Genomic DNA, 17952 nt, shown 5'->3' on the forward strand with positions numbered 1-17952 from the left:
CATTAAATTAATTAAGGCACATAAATTCTAAAATTTCAAAATGAGAAAGAAACCAGACATATACTTAAAAGCAAGTATCTGACATGTGATGAAGAGGTTATATGAAAGAAATAGAATCTACTTTAGCATTATGTAAAGAAAAAAATATGGCAATTTATAACTGATTTTGCTATGTTTAGGGCCTCGACTCTGTTGGAGAATGATTTTGGTTTTCTTTATGTTATATTATTAACTCTATATAATAATTTTGATTTTTAAAATATCAAAATACACATCTAATTCTTAATCCCATAAATGAAGTGTTTAGGGAAAACTTCAGTCTGACTGAATGTTTTTTCTGTTCTTTTTTCTTCAAAATTTTTATTTGATTCTGTAGCCAATGACGCTTTATTTGTTATTAGTAGGCAAGTAAGTGTCATTTAAATTAAAATGATAATTTACTCTTCATCCACATCTGGGTTTGTTTGTTTTTATAATTTTTTTTAAATTCTTTGATTGGTTGATTACATTTTTTAGTAACATCCTATAGACATCCTGTTTCGCATACAATTTTCTTATTAACTGGATTTTACCTTTCATTTTTTCTGTCAAATGCAAATTTAACACTAATAAGTTTCAGCTTGCATGCAATGTTCTAAACATGGAATATTTTTATTCTATTGAGATTTTATGATTCTCTGAAAAGGAAGATTAGTTTATTTATTAATTATATTTATTCTTAAAGATTTCTGCCAGGAGAAAGAGATTATTGTATTAAAACCTTTATTTTATTACAACTTTCAAAAGCTTGAAAAGATAAATTGCAAGCAATAAATAATATCAAAAAATCTGATATGGACACCACATGACTTCCTTGTACACCTATTAAATTACATTTACACATCTTTTTAAAATGAGAAGTACAAAAAATTTTATTTCATTAATAACTTCTGATATTTTTTCATATTTTTTTTTTATTGTTATTATTGATTATTTATTGTAAATTTTTTTTACAATCAGAGGTTAATAATTATTAATAAATCAATATATTTAGATTAAAAAAGGAGATGAAGTCTGATTCGAACTGATGTATAAGATCTAAATATTTCATTAATTAAAATTTTATTTGTCTATAACGCTGGAACCAATGAAAATAAGTACCACTTATAGTATATCGTTGAAAAGCTCTCAATGAAGATTTATTACTGCAGTTAAAAAAAGTAAAATATTCAAAGGTTTTGGATTTTGGGCTTTTGGACACTTTTGATCTAGTCAATTGCAATCAAAAGGGGAGGTGCACAACTAGATGTTACAACAGTCCTAAATCCAAAATTTCAACATTCTACGGCTAATTGTTTTTAAGTTATGCAAGATACATACGCACATACATACTTGTACGTACAGATGTCATGCCAAAACTAGTCAAAATGGATTCAGAGATGGTCAAAATGAATATTTTTGTTGAAATCTGAAATTTTTCACGATCACAATACTTCCTTTATTTCATACAAGGAAGTAAAAAAATTGAATTCAAAGAAGCAATGATTATGGTACTTTAAAATTCCTGCATTGGAATTGTCAGTAGAACATCTTTTAAATTTTGCTCCAGACCAAAAGTTATAGAAATTCAATCTACCGTGCAAAACTTTATTAAGAGATAAATTAAAAAAAAAAAAATTACACGTCATCTTAGAAAAAAACATTGAACATTTTTAAGTGTAAAAAACTAAACTGGAACTCACAAAAGAAAGTACAAGGTAATTTATTCTTGAATAAAATCAACAAGAAAAAAGTTTCCTATAAAACCGCCTATAAAAAAGTAACTGAAACAAAAACAATCATTAAAACTTTATAGAACACAGAAATATAAATTAGAGGTATCTATAATTAAAAGTTAAACTAAGGTAATATAAAAGAATAACACAAATGGTAGAACCATAAAATTATGGTGGGGTGGTATAAAGTAAGGTAATGTGCAAGGCCTCCATCCCAAAAATCATGTTTTACATTTGAATATTTGTTATTTAGAAATTTAAAAATTATTTATATTATAAATAATAAACCTATTTACACCTAATAATTTATACTATAAATATAAAAAATTTCATATAAAACTAGGTCAGTTTAAATACATAATGAACAGTACCATGACTTGAGTGGAGACAAAGAAATGAATTGTTTTTCGTTGAGAGGAGTACATCAATTTGTTGTTATAAACTATGAGCTGCATTCTTTTCCATGAATATATGCATGAAAAACATCTAAGATTTAGGTAGAACTGCTCAAAGTTATTTTCTTTAAGAGTAATGATGTTCATTACATGATCAGACTGTGTTGAACCAAGTAATGATGTCACTTGTATGGCAAAATATAGACTGCATTTTGTTGGGCTTGATGTGCTGATAATGCAGCAATGTGTTTAACTCTGTGAAGAAACCAACAAGAAACCACTTTGTTCTATACCCAAAATTCATTGAATTTCATGTTAAAAGAACATTGCAACTATAATATAGTGTAACCATTAAATAAAACAAAAATGCTGAAATAGAACAGCATATATGGATTATATTGTCTGATTAAAAGAAAGATGGAATTGATAAATACTTTTACAAAGTTTAAAATTTTTATGATAAACTGCTATTGAGATGTACAATTACTCCTATGTGTAAATTAACTCAACCCCTGAGCTGTTTGACTAAACAACATTACTGGTTACATTTCAGCTGAAGAAAAGAGAAAAGTGAAGAGAGTAAGATATATGAACAAATATAAAAATTAAGTTATTTGATATTTTAAATTAAAATATTAAATAGGTATTTATTGCAATAAATTGTGACTGCTGACCATACCTGTTCTTGAGAACACCTTTTAAAGGGCTATCATAATGTTCTGATTTTCTTCTTGAAAATGATCCTTCACTGTGGCATGTAATTTCCATTTTGGAAACATCTTTAGTTAATCCTGTAGACGAATTGCTTTCAATGTGTGATGGCAGGACAGGTGAATCAGATCCTTCTTGTTTATTCAACAGATCTTTCAATGGCAATTTCATTCTCTTACTATTATTCTCCTTTTGCAAGAAAATTCCTAAGCGTTTTCCAGTCCTATGTAAAAAATAATATGTCCAAATGAATAAGAAATGAATTTAAATAAAAAATTAGGTGAAGGGAAAAGAATCTTAAAATGCTTGAGTATTAGGCCTGCAGCTCCTCCCCATTTTTACAGCTGAACTGACCAAGATGAGATAACCGGATCAAACTAATCTTTATTGTTAATAGACAATGTGAGCAAGCTACAGTTAATTTTGACCAATCTGGACATATTAAAAAACAATAAAAAGCAAAAAATTTCTTTGTGTGGTTTTCACAAGATTTTGACTTTAACTAGCAATATCTCAGCCAATCCCAAAGATTTTGCCTTGAAATTTTAATACAGTAAACCTCAAGTGATTCCTCAAGATATGAGACTGTGCCAAGCTCTTTATCTTAAATAGAAACAAAACAGTGAATATTTGACAAACTTTATCAAATGTGTGGAATTATTCTTTCAGATTAATAACTTGTTATGAATTTTCAATTTCAGAATTTTTGTTTATACTACAATATAGATGAATGACTGAGAAGTATAATGGAAGTTTTCAAATTTCAAAATGCACTACCGAGAAGTTACAAAAATATTTATTTGATAAATACTATTTGCATTTATCAAATATTATTTGAAAAAACACACAGACAAGCAGGAGCACATGCTCGCCAAAAAGGAGTTGAGTGACGACAGTTGCTATGATTCAGAGAAGATATGCTTGATCATCAGTTTTCAATTTTTTAAGAAAATTACTTATTTGGTTATATGAGGTACTGGAGATTTAACTAGTTTAATCAGTAAATACTATAAATTTGTTGATTTAAATAAATAATCTCTTGTACTTTATATAATTATACTTTTTCAATATTAACATTTTCAGTCTTACTTAATTTACAGAGATAACATTTTTGAATTTTACAAATATTTATTGTTTATATTAATCCTCAGTTGAATCTTCAGTTACCTCCATAGATGTTGAAAAACATTGTGAATTGCATTTACACAATACGCAACATTTAAATTTGGCAGCAAAACAAGAGCAGGATTCAGCTGTGGAACACAGGTATCTTTTGCCTTGCCTAGCAATTACAAATATATTTTTGCAGCAATTTTAAACTGCCGGGTCCTTTGAAGTATACTGGTACAATACCCTCATTTTGCATTTTCATCTATAAGTTGTTGGATCGAGTTGTTTAATTAATGCTTTATGTGTATTATATCATAAGTAAGTTTGCCAATGGCATCAATTAAAATGGTGTAATAACACAGGGTAATGCAGAATTTCCATAACACAATTTCCTCTAATTATTCAAAGATTAATTAAGGAGTGATAACAAATTTGCTTTTAATGCCTTTTTAAACTTCAGCTTATTAGATACAAGCAAAACAAATTAAAATAATTGATTTACATAACATAGACATATAATACATAAACAGACTGGGATTAGCTAAGTAAAAATAATTCCAATTTGAAATAGATAATAGCAAATTGATATCACTTGAATGAAAAATATTATATACACGTGTCCATTTGCACTCTCACTCATATGCATGCACATATTCTTTCTGATATTTTAATAAAATTGTATAGTAAATTATGTAAAAATATGTATTATTGTTCAAAATATGAATAGTTAAAAAATTAATAAAAAAATATATATAGAAATGTGTTAAAATTATTCTTTGAACTTGATGCATCTAAGCATATAATAAATATAATATCTAAGCATATTGATAAATTTGATTTTGAGATATTTTGACTTCCTAAGCATGTAAGATTTTAATTCAAATGGATTTTTGATTTAAAACGGTGTCAAAATACAGCCAAGCACGCCATGTTTCTTCAATTTAATTATATTTATCAATCCTTCAGAGCACTGTGGTGTCTTCTGGTGGCGCACCTGAAACATACCAGCTGTTTTCACATTCATGTACGCTTGACTGCCTTTATAGCAAGTGTGTCCGCATGTTTTTTATGCATCAAATAAATATTTGATGCATAAAAATTATGATAGTATTTAGTACCATAATTTTTCAATGGTAGTATTTTGAGATTTGACAACATTCATAAAACTTCATGATGTTTTAGTCTATAATGTCGTATAAACAAAAATTTCAAAATTGAAGATTCGTAACACAAGTTTTTAGCGTGAAAAAACCCACATATTTGATAAAAGTTTTTCAAAAATTCACTGTTTCTTTTCTACTTAAGATAAAGAGCTCAACATGGTTTCATATCTTGGAGAATTGTTTGAAGTTTATCGGGTTAAAATTTCAAAGCAAAATCTTTAGAATTGGCTGAGATATCGTGAGTTAAAATGGAAATTTTGTGAAAACCATGCAAGGTTTTTTGTTTTTTAATATGTTCTGATTGTTCAAAATTAACTATAGCTTCCTCTCACTGTGTATTATCAATAAAAATTAGTTTCATCCAGTTATCTCATCTCGGTCGCTTTTTCGATTTCTAGAGCACTTTTTGGGGATGAGCTGCAGGTTTATATGTGAAAATCAATTTTTTCAATGTAACTGATTTTCAGTTAAAGAAACTAAATCACCGGAAATTAGTATGACTGCAAAAACTGTTTCCAAAAAGATTTTGTCAGGATATAACAAACAGTCATATGAGTAGTTAATTATTTTATATATATAAAAGATGCATCATGATATTGTGGCAGTTTAATTACATAAAAATTCAATAATATAAAAATACATAGTTTCTAAAAAAAAAAATCACAACAGTTGTATTTCCACAACTTTTTATTCAGTAGAGTTAAAACAAAAAAATACCAGAAAATGTATTATTTTGTTACCATTACTTTATGTTTTATATGGGGGCCATTTGTAGCATATTAGAAATCAAAGCAATAATGATTTGTATCGAAATATGATGGATCAATTCTGGACTGATAGTAGTAATAACTTCCACTATCATCATTCATGCAAATCATTTAAAACACAAATTTAAAAAAAAAAATCTTTTTTTAAACTATTCAAGAAAAATTCAGTTAAGTACATTGACCATTATACTATATTGATTTTTGGTGGCCTGGAAATAGGTACTTCTCTACTAATTCATGAATTGGTGGAGAACCTGATGATGAATTACAGGGAAAGGTAATATTCTTTTCTTGAAGTAGGTTAAACGGGTTTTGAAGCAGTCGGCCTCCATCTTAAAAATATTAGTTACAACTTTAATTTTATACGACTTAATTATTATGTTTCTATATTTTTGTGTTTGTGGTGTTCTGATATTGGTGTTTTGTGTTTTAGACAATGATTTATGTTGCAATGAATTAATTAAAAGTCCCTTTCAAGAGTTTTACATATAGGTAACTTTACTCATTGCCTAGGTTTCTGAGTTACTTATGTGAATTGGCTATGTTGCCATCAAATTAGCAAAAGGAAAGGTGGTTCAATGTTGAATTCATCTAGCGCTTTGATCTACCATCTAGTGTTTTAGATACTATTCTAACACATACTTGATAATTTCCATCACTGTAATGAAAAAAAAATGCCTTAATAAATCTACTGAGTAAAAGGAAGACTGGTGAATGTTGCGATTCTTTTTTTTTTAAATCACATTATGATAAAAATTCTTTGAATAAAAATGTCTGATTTCAGAAAAAGACAACCTAAATATTGTTTTGCCAGATGATTTAATTTCTGATTTATATTTCAAATAATAAATTAAAATATATCTACCTGTTTTGTGAACGAGAGCAGGGTGAAGTTATTGAAAGCTGAGAGGAACGCTGAGAGTTGCATGTGCAATTTGATATTAATGACTGAGGATTGCTGCAAGAATTACAAGTGTGATAAGATGCTGAAGTATTATTATTAACAGAACTGCTATTTTGATCAAGAGAATGAAATGAAGCAATTCCTGATAAACGACTACTGCTTTTTTCTTCATCACCAAAGTCTTCATAAGATGTTTGTTGTGGTGGGCCTGTAGGAGTACCACCATTAGAACCCTATGTAATGAAAAATAATTACATTTTATAAATTAAATTAATAAATCAAATTTTCATTGTTTCTTATAAAATGTATTTTTTCTGATCAGGTAACTTTCTATAAATAAAATTTATAACTACTGAATAATATTTTAACTGTCTGCAATATTTATATTTTTCTTATCTTACTTTCTATATTAGAGAGATTACTTATGTATTTATGAAACTTCTGTAGAATGAGGGAATGTCATTCTATGCTTAAATTTCACTAGAAATTATACACAATTTGATACCAATAGAAGTTTCTTATGTAATTTTTTTTAAATCCTACTTTGTAGATTTTGGTTTGAAAGTATTAAATTCAATGAACTTCATTTAATTCAGTTTAATTATTTTCTGGGTAGAAATTCATAATTTATTTTTAAAAAGATTATAATAGCTGCATTTGTATGTACGATGGTTTTTTCAATAATTAAAGACACAAATGACAACAAGAGAAAATCTATTTAACAGATAAACCAAAAACTGTGATGTTCAAGTTGGCACCACTGACACAGAAAATATCAGGTGTATGAAAAGAATCTCCATTATTATAACCTCTTTGTTTATTTCAAAATATTGGCTTCACTTTAAATCTGAACCACGGAAGAACATTCTTCCATGGCACAATGGTACACATACCATTTAGATTTCCATTTTCCAAAGGTAGAAAACCAGCTGAAATTTGCTCATGAATATTAAAACAGTATGGTAAAACATGTATCAATCATTCACATTTTTATAAGTAGACAAACAGTTTTAATCGGGCAGAACAAGTCTCACTGACTTTCATAATTGTGGAAGACCAATGAAGTTTTAACTGACGCTTTGCAAAATCACAATTATTATTCACAAAGACCAATGTAAAAAATTTAGGAAACTGAAGAAATTTGAAGTGCAAGTATTTACACTGTCCATTTCATTATCCATAATTAATTGAATTACCATGAACATGTTCAAGCTGGGTTCTGAGACAGCTTACTCAAAATCACAGATACCCAAATTCACATTTTTACAGACCTTAAACAATGGTTTTTCGCAGAGGGTATAGTTTCTTTAGATTGCATTATAACTTGTAATGAAATCTGGATTTTTCATTTAGAACTGAAATCCAAATGTAAGAGTATGGAATGAAATCTAAGTCTGCCTACCAGAAAAATTTCAAAACCAATGCATCAGGCAGTAAAATGATGTTAACAGAGTTCTGGGACTATAAAGCCCAATTTATTGCAATTATTTGGAAGAAAAACAAACAATCAACAGTTAAGTACTATTGTGACATGCTAGAAAATAAAGCAAAACTCGTAAAAAGAAGGAATTGTCCTGGTTTTCTTCCAAAAGGCGTAATTCTTTTGCACTATGCCTGCTCAAAAGAAGACACGAGCAGCTATTGAAAAGTTGGGTCAGGAGGTGTTACCAAATCCACTTTAAAGTCAAGATCTCACAATATTAGAAAACCTTTTGTTTGGTCCACTTCAAGAGTCTTTACGTAGCACCAAGTTCGACAACAATGAGCAGGTCAATAGGTCAGATACCAAAGTAAACAATTCTTTAATAATTTAATAAGAAAGTTAACAGAAAGAGGACAAATGCCTAAATGTATCTGAGGGATATGTTGAAAAGTACCATTAATTATGTCATTTAATAAATAATAACTTTCCATACTATGTTGAAGAAAAAGTTGAAGATGAATTTGAGGTAAATAGATTCAAATTATCTTTTAAAGTAAAATATAAATAACATTTTAAAAACTGTTTTACAATTGGCGAGCATTTCATGAAATGTTTCCATTTATTATAAATGGCTAGAGCGGAAGTATTCAAATAATTTTTAATACTTGTTATGACTTTACTTAACTCTTTAAACGCAGATAAGTTCCATGTGCACTATGAATGGTTCAATGGTCTATAATTTGTAGTTTCAGTGGGTTCCTTTAAATTTTTACCTGAACATTTTCAAAATTTTTAAGGTTATATTTACAATAATTCTTTTTTTATCTTAGCAATTTAATTTTTATTTTTTGTAGCTTACTATAATTTTATTACAAGAGGATATTTTTCATGTTCTACGATCTTTTGTTAATTTTAACAATAACAACATACTTTCAGACCTTTAAAAAAATTTCTTACATTACTTCTATTCATTTTACTCTACTTACAAATGAAAGATGTGATGTTAATGATAGCAACTGACCAGGAGTTCGATTTTTACTTCCTTGATATGGGGTACTATTGACCAAATCTTCAATTTCTAGATCTGAAATGAATATAAATAAAAAAAATGTAAAATATAAGTTACATTCCCCAAATGAGTACAGGTGGTGTGTACTATAATGACAGAATTAATAATTAAATGTTTTACACTGCACACCTACTCATTTCTTCTTATGGTTATAGTTGGTTTACAAAAGATAATAAACAGGGATACTCTTTTTCTCTGAGAGGAATGATAATTCAGTCCACATCTATGGTGAATAGAGTGAAGGTCTATTCACTTGTAAGCTGAATATCAACTGCATTTGAGTGGGCTTGATGTAGTGATGTGCTTACAATAAATCTGGCTCAATGAAAAAGGCAAGAGAATAGGAAATTACTTCTACATTTCTCTAAAAAAAAAACCTCAGCACAGATGTTTGTTATTCTTGGAATCAATGTGCACATCCCACTGTAATCATGTCAGACACAACCATTCAGTCATACCAACTAATCAACACAGGTTAAATTATACATTAAAAAATAAGGTCTGCATATAATATTTATATTTATATTTTGTCATCAATTAAACTGTAACTTTTGTATCTGTACCCATACTTTGAGGAATTAAATGTCAGTGGTAACTCATTAATGCATGTTAGGTTACTAAAGGTAAGTGCCATTAATAATTGCAAAACTAATGTAACAGTCATTTACATGTAATGTTGGCACTGAATACACTGTTATCAGAAAGTGAATTTATAAAAAGTCTAGTTAAGTTATTTTTTGACAATTGACTATAATATATATATAAATAAGAAAAACTATGTAGAAGTGAAAATCAATCACTTCATAATGAATGAGGTCAAAGTAAACTTGACAAAGTAAAGGAAGTATTGTGATCGTGAAAAATTTTGGTTTTCAGATTTAGATGGAAATATCAATTTTTACCATCCCGAATGCACTTTGATTAGTTTCGGCATGACATCTGTACGCCAATATGTATCTCACATCACTTAAAAATTATTAGCCGTAGGATGTTGAAATTTTGGATTTAGGAGTGTTGTAATATCTAGTTGTGCTCCTCCCCTTTTGATTGCATTTGACTGAACCAAAAGTGTCCAAAAATGCCCAAAATTAAAAAAAGTTTGGATTTTAAACTATTTTTTAACTGCAGTAATAAGCCCTCATTGAGAGCTTTTTAACGATATATCTATCATAAATAGTACTTATTTTCATTGGTTCCATAGTTGTAACCAAATGAAATTTTAATTAATGAAATATTTGGATCTTACAAGGGGAAGGTCACATCGGTTGGAATCAGACTTTATCTTTTTTTAACCTTTTTTTTTTAATTTAAATATATTGATTTATTAATAATTATTAACCTCTGACTGTAAAAAAAAATTATGATAAATAATAATTCAATAATAACAATAAAAAAAAAGTTATGAAAGAATATCAGAAATTATTAATAAAATAACATTTTATGTACTTTTCATTTTTTTTAAATTTGTATATGTAATTTAATAGGCGTACAAGGAAGTCGTGTGGTGTCCATATCAGATTTTTTTTTTTTTTAATTAATCAAATTAGAATTGAATTTTTTTATAATTTTTCATTAAATATGAGCATGCTAGTTGTCTGTAAACATAAGGATAACTTGCATCCTCAAACCCCAGAATGCTGTGGTGCTTCTATTTTTACATTGAATACTAAAAAGTGATCAAGCTACTTTAAATAAAATGGATGCATTTTTAAAATATTTCTAAAACACTGATAAACATGATTTTTATTTCTAACGTACGATACCAGATTTTAATCTGTTTTTTGATGCTGAAAACGAATATGAACTCAGAATATTTCTATCACCCACCATTTTTGAAAAATTTTATTACAGAATTTTTTTCATTTTTCAACGTATAGTTAGCATTTTAAGCTTCCATATTGTATTTTGTTAGGTCTTTTTTTATTGTTTAACTTTGTTAATACAATTTTTAAGCTATAAATAAACAATACTAGACAAAGGATTAAATCATATCATTAATGTCACATATTATGACATCACATCTAATACCGAAGAATGAGCCTTCATGGACAAGATTAATCATGTCTGTGCAGGTCAAAACTTGTAGCTGAAAACAGCTGTGTTGTTTGTGATTAAGCACTGGATTTAGGAATGAATTAATTTTGTTCAGTTTTATTCCTGTCTTAAGTTTGTTAATAGTGCAGTGTCATAATGTCTTGAAATTGTGTAAATGATGTGGATGCCTATTAAAATCAAATAGAAAAGTTTACCGTAAAATCAAATAGAAAAAACATTACATCTTTAATTAAAAAAGTGTATCATTTGTACTTTCAGTGTAAAATTGGTGATCACAATAAGACGTGGGCTTCTCATATAGTATACACTAATTGTTCTGTATATTTAAGAGGATGGCTTAAAGGTACACGAAGGCTTTGCCATTTGGTGTAACTATGGTCTGGTGTGAACCAAAGGATCTTGTAACCAATTGTTACTTTTGTTTAACAAGTGTCTGGAATTTCTAAAAAATCTAAACATACTGTAAAATATCCTTCATTGACATCTGCAATGAGGCTTGTACCTTACAGTGAAATTATTCCAGTTCCTGAGCCACATCTGAATGTACGTTTTGAAAGCAGCGATGAAGAATCAGGCAGTACTGAAGAAGACAACGATGATTTTGATTTTGAATTATCTTCCAATAAGCCACATCTTATATCACTTTTTTTTGTCTTCAGTCATTTGACTGGTTTGATGCAGCTCTCCAAGATTCCTTATCTAGTGCTAGTCGTTTCATTTCAGTATACCCTCTACATCCTACATCCCTAACAATTTGTTTTACATATTCCAAATGTGGCCTGCCTACACAATTTTTCCCTTCTACCTGTCCTTCCAATATTAAAGCGACTATTCCAGGATGCCTTAGTATGTGGCCTATAAGTCTGTCTCTTCTTTTAACTATATTTTTCCAAATGCTTCTTTCTTCATCTACTTGCCGCAATACCTCTTCATTTGTCACTTTATCCACCCATCTGATTTTTAACATTCTCCTATAGCACCACATTTCAAAAGCTTCTAATCTTTTCTTCTCAGATACTCTGATCGTCCAAGTTTCACTTCCATATAAAGCGACACTCCAAACATACACTTTCAAAAATCTTTTCCTGACATTTAAATTAATTTTTGATGTAAACAAATTATATTTCTTACTGAAGGCTCGTTTAGCTTGTGCTATTCAGCATTTTATATCGCTCCTGCTTCGTCCATCTTTAGTAATTCTACTTCCCAAATAACAAAATTCTTCTATGTCCATAATTTTTCTCCTCCTATTTTCACATTCAGTGGTCCATCTTTGTTATTTCTACTACATTTCATTACTTTTGTTTTGTTCTTGTTTATTTTCATGCGATAGTTCTTGCGTAGGACTTCATCTATGCCGTTCATTGTTTCTTCTAAATCCTTTTTACTCTTGGCTAGAATTACTTTATCATCAGCAAATCGTAGCATCTTTATCTTTTCACCTTGTACTGTTACTCCGAATCTAAAGTGTTCTTTAACATCATTAACTGTTAGTTCCATGTAGAGATTAAAAATATATATTTTCAAGATTAAAAAATCTTATATCACAAGGTGAATTAAATGTATAAAAAAATCAAGCTGAACTGTTAGAATCAAAACTGCAAGGTTGGAATTTACTTAAAAAAATACAAAAATTCTGGCTTTTGAAGCCAATAAAAAGAACTTTCTCAATACTTTATTGATGAAAATAATTTGGTTTATTGCACAAATATTGATGAGCTTATGTTGCACTTAGGATAAGTTTATAAACCTGAGGACTCGCACCTCTTCATAGATTCGTCCAAGAATAGTTTAAAAGTGGTTCTACTACAAAACGGTAACAAATATTCTTCAATACCAATCGCTTATGGTATTAATTTGAAAGAGACATACGATGTGAAGAAAGATGTTCTTGAAAAAATAAATTATAAAAACATAGCTGAAACACATGAGGTGATTTCAAAGTTATAGCTATTTTGTTAGGCAAGCAGTTAGGCTATACCAAGTACATGTGTTTTCTTTGTGAATGAGACAGTCGCACTAGGAATAAACATGATGTTTCCAAAGAGTGGAAGAAACAAGACAACTTAATTCCAAATGGGAAAAATATTATTAATGTGCCCTTAGTTGAACCTAAAAAAATATTTTTATCCCCTCTCCATATCAAACTAGGACTAATAAAAAATTTTGTAAAAGCAATCAAGGATAGTTCCAAATTTTTGAACATCAGGCAGAAATTTCCAAATGTAAGTGAAGGAAAAATTAAAGAAGAAATATTTGTTGGTCCTCAAATAAGACAGTTGGTCAAAGATGATGTATTTAACTCAATGTTTAATAATGTAGAAAGTGCAGCTTGGGCTTCATTTAAAGACGTTTGCAAAACGTTTCTTGGCAAACAAAAATCCGACAATTACCACGATATTGTTAATCAACGTCTTACTTCATACAGAGTTATGGGATGTAATATGTCTTTGAAAATACATTTCCTCTACTCACACCTGGATTTTTTCCCGGACAACCTCGGAGTCATAAGTGACGAACATGGTGAACGTTTCCACCAAGACATTTCAGTGATGGAAAGCTCCTATAAAGGGAAATGGAATACTAACATGCTAGCTGATTACTGTTGGACATCAATTAGGGATGTGCCTGAGGCTATTTATAAAAGAAAAGCAACAGTGAAATCATTATAACACAGGTATGGCCATGCAAAATTATAAATTTTACAGATTTTAACTATATTTCCCTTAATTTTTTTTGAAGCATAATTTATCTAAAACTAAGGGTGATAGAAAAATTGTATTTACAGATCTGTAATGTACACAAAAAAGCAATTCAAGAAATGGTATCACACTTAGAGAAACATTAAAAACCTTTTTTTGTCTATCAGTGTAATTTTTTTTTAACCAGATTATAAGATAATTATAATTTTTAACCAAGAATTATTGAATCATTCACCTCAGTGAATGAAGAGGTAAATTGGAGAGAAATCAACATACTTTAGTTGGTAGTACTTATATTTACGACAAAATAATGAAATAAATTCACAGATTTTGTATTAAAGAAATTTTTTGCAGTTTTTGTATTTAAAAATTTAAAATTTTAGGTATATTTTTTACTACAAAACTTTATAATTTTAACACATTATTCCTTTATTTACTTTTTTGCTTGAATATAAATGCAATGAATCAGGCGTAGTTAAGGCTATAAATACAACATATGATATCACGACACCAGTTCAACAAATGCGTAAAATCTACAAATTGATAATGCATATTGGGCAATACTCAATAAACTCGTACAAGATAAAAAATATTAAAAAGGTGTTAAAATCTGTATCAAATAAACACATTAAAAAAAACATCAGAAAAGTAGAAAAAAAGAGGTGATGAATGCAACACTGAATAATACCTATCTTAATGATCAGATTACAACTGTTTTGTTATTTTACTATTTTGTTCTTCTGTGTTTCAGGTGTTTCACATTAACTGATGACTTAAAAGTAACAATAACAAATAAAATTCAAAATAATAAAGTATTTAGTGAAATGTTTACAATAAGAAAACTAATAATTTTAAAAATTACTTAGGTCCAATCAGTATTTTTATTGTAATGAATAATTAATTCACTGTAATAAAAAAAATTGAAGTCAATGCAATGATTAATATTACTACCTAATAATAACCAGATAAAAATTTTTTGGATAAATGAATAACACAAGAAAAACGAAAACATAAATAATTTTTCAGAAAATTTGAGATATGATTTAATCTGAGATAAAAGGTTTAAGATTTATCTGCTAAGTGAAACAATTTTTTAAGTTTTTTTTTTTTTTTAATCTTATTGTAAATCCAATGTTTTTTTTTGTAAAAGTTTAACAATTTATTAAAAAAATAATGATTAAAAAAAAAGCTGCCTACAAAGATGAAAGCATATTCCCTTAGTTTGAGAACTATGGAACCTTGCGTTGTAAATTAGCCTAATTATGCTCATAAATTTATAATAATCTACACAACTTAGAAAAATCTAATTGATTAATTAATTTGTTTAAAATGCAAGTAATTAAAAAGCCAAATACAAACTTTAATCTTTTTTCCCAGCAAAATATTTTAAAAACTTTTAAATTTTACTTTAAAAAAGTTCCTGTAAAAACAGTTTTTAGATGATTAGTGATTTTTATACATAAAAAAAATAAATAAATAAATAAACCTCTAAGAGTCAATTTTTTATGAAAAATAGGTTGTTTAATCTTCATAATTTATTATTAACAGTTTGTTTATAACAGATGAAAATTAGTTAGTACTTGTCTTTTTACTGTAAAACAAGTTTTAACATTCAAGTAGGTTCTACTGTCTCCATTTATTATCAAATCTTAGAAATACTCATGTTAATGTTCTCATTGCAATCAGAAATTATATAAATCAAGATACAGTAATTTAAACATAATGTAATACACATTGTAATAAGTACAAAGAACATAGTGCTCTTACAGTAGGTACAATTAATTATAAGTTTTTTAAATATTTTCTTGGAATACTTATTAATTTTTTTCTTTCTGCTAGCTTGTGATTTAAAATCTGCTAAATGGTTATATAAGAGTAGACAGCAATCGGTGATAAAATAATCTAAGTAATTATTATTAGTTTCTAATTTTTTAAATTACAAAAATCAGCACACAATTACAAAATATACACTGAGAAAACATAAATAGAAACTAATTCAACTAATAAAATTAAATCAAAGCAGTTTAACAAATTTAACGTTTTATTTACCTCTGTGAAGAGCAATTCGGCTGAGACCAAAATCAGTTAGTTTTAGATGACCAGAAGCAGAAAGTAACATATTGTCAGGTTTTAGATCTCTGTGAACTATTCCGTGCCTGTAGAACAGAAAAAAATATTTAAAATGTGTGCTAATGGTTACACATACAGTAAATTGAGGTTAAATTTGTAAGAAAAGAAGGTCCTGTCTTTGCCTAACTAACACCTAAGCCACTAATCTGATTTTTTGTGTAATCCTCGGTGTATGAAATATGACCGTAGCAAACTGTGAATAGAAATAATAAATGATAGTTTATACATTAATTCTTCCAATATGGATGGAAGAATGGAAGAGAAACGAGAGAAGGAAATATACTGAGTTTTCTAAAAAAAGATCTGGAATTACAAAGTAGTTGAAATGGGGACAATGAAAAACACAAGGGAAAGATAAGAGACCATTTTTTAAGCTAATGAAGAAGGGTATATAATTATGAGAAAAGGTTTTAACATCTAATCCTTATTGTTTATGCTATTATATTAACTTAGGAAATATACTGAGTTTTCTAAAAAAAGATCTGGAATTACAAAGTAGTTGAAATGGGGACAATGAAACACAAGGGAAAGATAAGAGACCATTTTTTAAGCTAATGAAGAAGGGTATATAATTATGAGAAAAGGTTTTAACATCTAATCCTTATTGTTTATGCTATTATATTAACTTAGGTCACTGAAGATGAATGCACAGCGATTGAAAATATTATGAAATAAGATTTAAAAGGCCTGTACTTATTTAATCGGGTTTAGATTGACGTTTAAAATGTTTACAGTATTGCATCACACACATATATATATATATATATATATATATATATATTGTTGCCACAACATGCCAAGCTTCATATTGGCGAAAAATATACCTATGTGTCTACACAAGCGCCACTCCTTGCCAAGTAGTTGATCGTGCAGCTTTCCCACCACAGTGGCGCTGCACCCCACTAAAAGGATTTCAGGGGATGGACTAAGGTGGAATCATGCCAGGAGAATGAAGCTCATAAGTGCCTAGTCTTCCATGATCAACCCCGGTCAATTATTTCACATTGGTCTAAAGACCGAGAATGCAAATAGCAATTCCATCTGCAAATAAAACACAAAAATGTATAACCGCCACTAAATAAATAATGAACTGCTTGATAAACAAAAGACACAGCAACAAGTGGTATTTGTCCAGGTTCTGCGATTAGTAGGGAGATAAATTCTCCTGCTATCCTTGCATTCTGGATTTTTAATTTGTTGCCAACCACCTCCTGGAGAAGAAGCAGAAGAAGAAGATGGAAGAAGAAAGAAGTTTCCTGACTGGTTCAACATGGGACCTCCCAGCGGATCTTGACCCCGAAGGGGAAGATCCTGCCATGTGATGATTCCGGTCACCAACCCACTCCCATCGTATCTGATGGGCTTTACCAGGGATCATTTTCAGACCTTCAGACTAATTGACATCTCTCAGTCATAAGCGCGGCCACATCAGGATGCCACTAATGCAAATGCCGCAATGACATTTCCACTGGTGTCTTAATATAATATAATCTACTGGTTTCATACCTGCAATCATCAAGACTGCCTTTCAAGAGATTGTTCAATATTCCCCAGTCACTATTAATAACAAAAGGCGTTGGGCCCCTCAACAAAATATCCCAATAGGTCTTAAACTTTAGCCTAACCGCCCATACTGGTGCAGCATACAACATAATCACCTCACATAAGCCCTTATAAAGGATACTCATGGTCTTAAAATTAAAACTCCAATCAGGACTGAGACACGTCGAATACTAAAGAAAGCATTACAAGCTTTTCCTGTGACGTAT

At 28.9% G+C, this 17952-nt stretch overlaps 1 protein-coding gene across 2 annotated transcripts in view; it reads right to left on the reverse strand.

The window, feature by feature from the left end:
* The window catches only part of gwl (serine/threonine-protein kinase greatwall), a 75435-nt gene that overhangs the window by 18387 nt on the left and 39096 nt on the right, over positions 1 to 17952 (reverse strand). For both annotated transcript variants that reach the window (XM_075361213.1, XM_075361212.1), the window contains exons 6-9: positions 16103 to 16209; positions 9214 to 9311; positions 6766 to 7037; positions 2829 to 3083 (exon numbers count right to left, since the gene is read on the reverse strand). In XM_075361213.1, coding sequence (XP_075217328.1) covers positions 2829 to 3083; positions 6766 to 7037; positions 9214 to 9311; positions 16103 to 16209 — 732 coding nt within the window. The remainder of the gene's footprint in view (positions 1 to 2828; positions 3084 to 6765; positions 7038 to 9213; positions 9312 to 16102; positions 16210 to 17952) is intronic.

This window comes from Lycorma delicatula, chromosome 3, assembly GCF_047948215.1.
Source record: "Lycorma delicatula isolate Av1 chromosome 3, ASM4794821v1, whole genome shotgun sequence".
In the NCBI taxonomy this organism is placed as follows: Eukaryota; Metazoa; Arthropoda; class Insecta; order Hemiptera; family Fulgoridae; genus Lycorma; species Lycorma delicatula.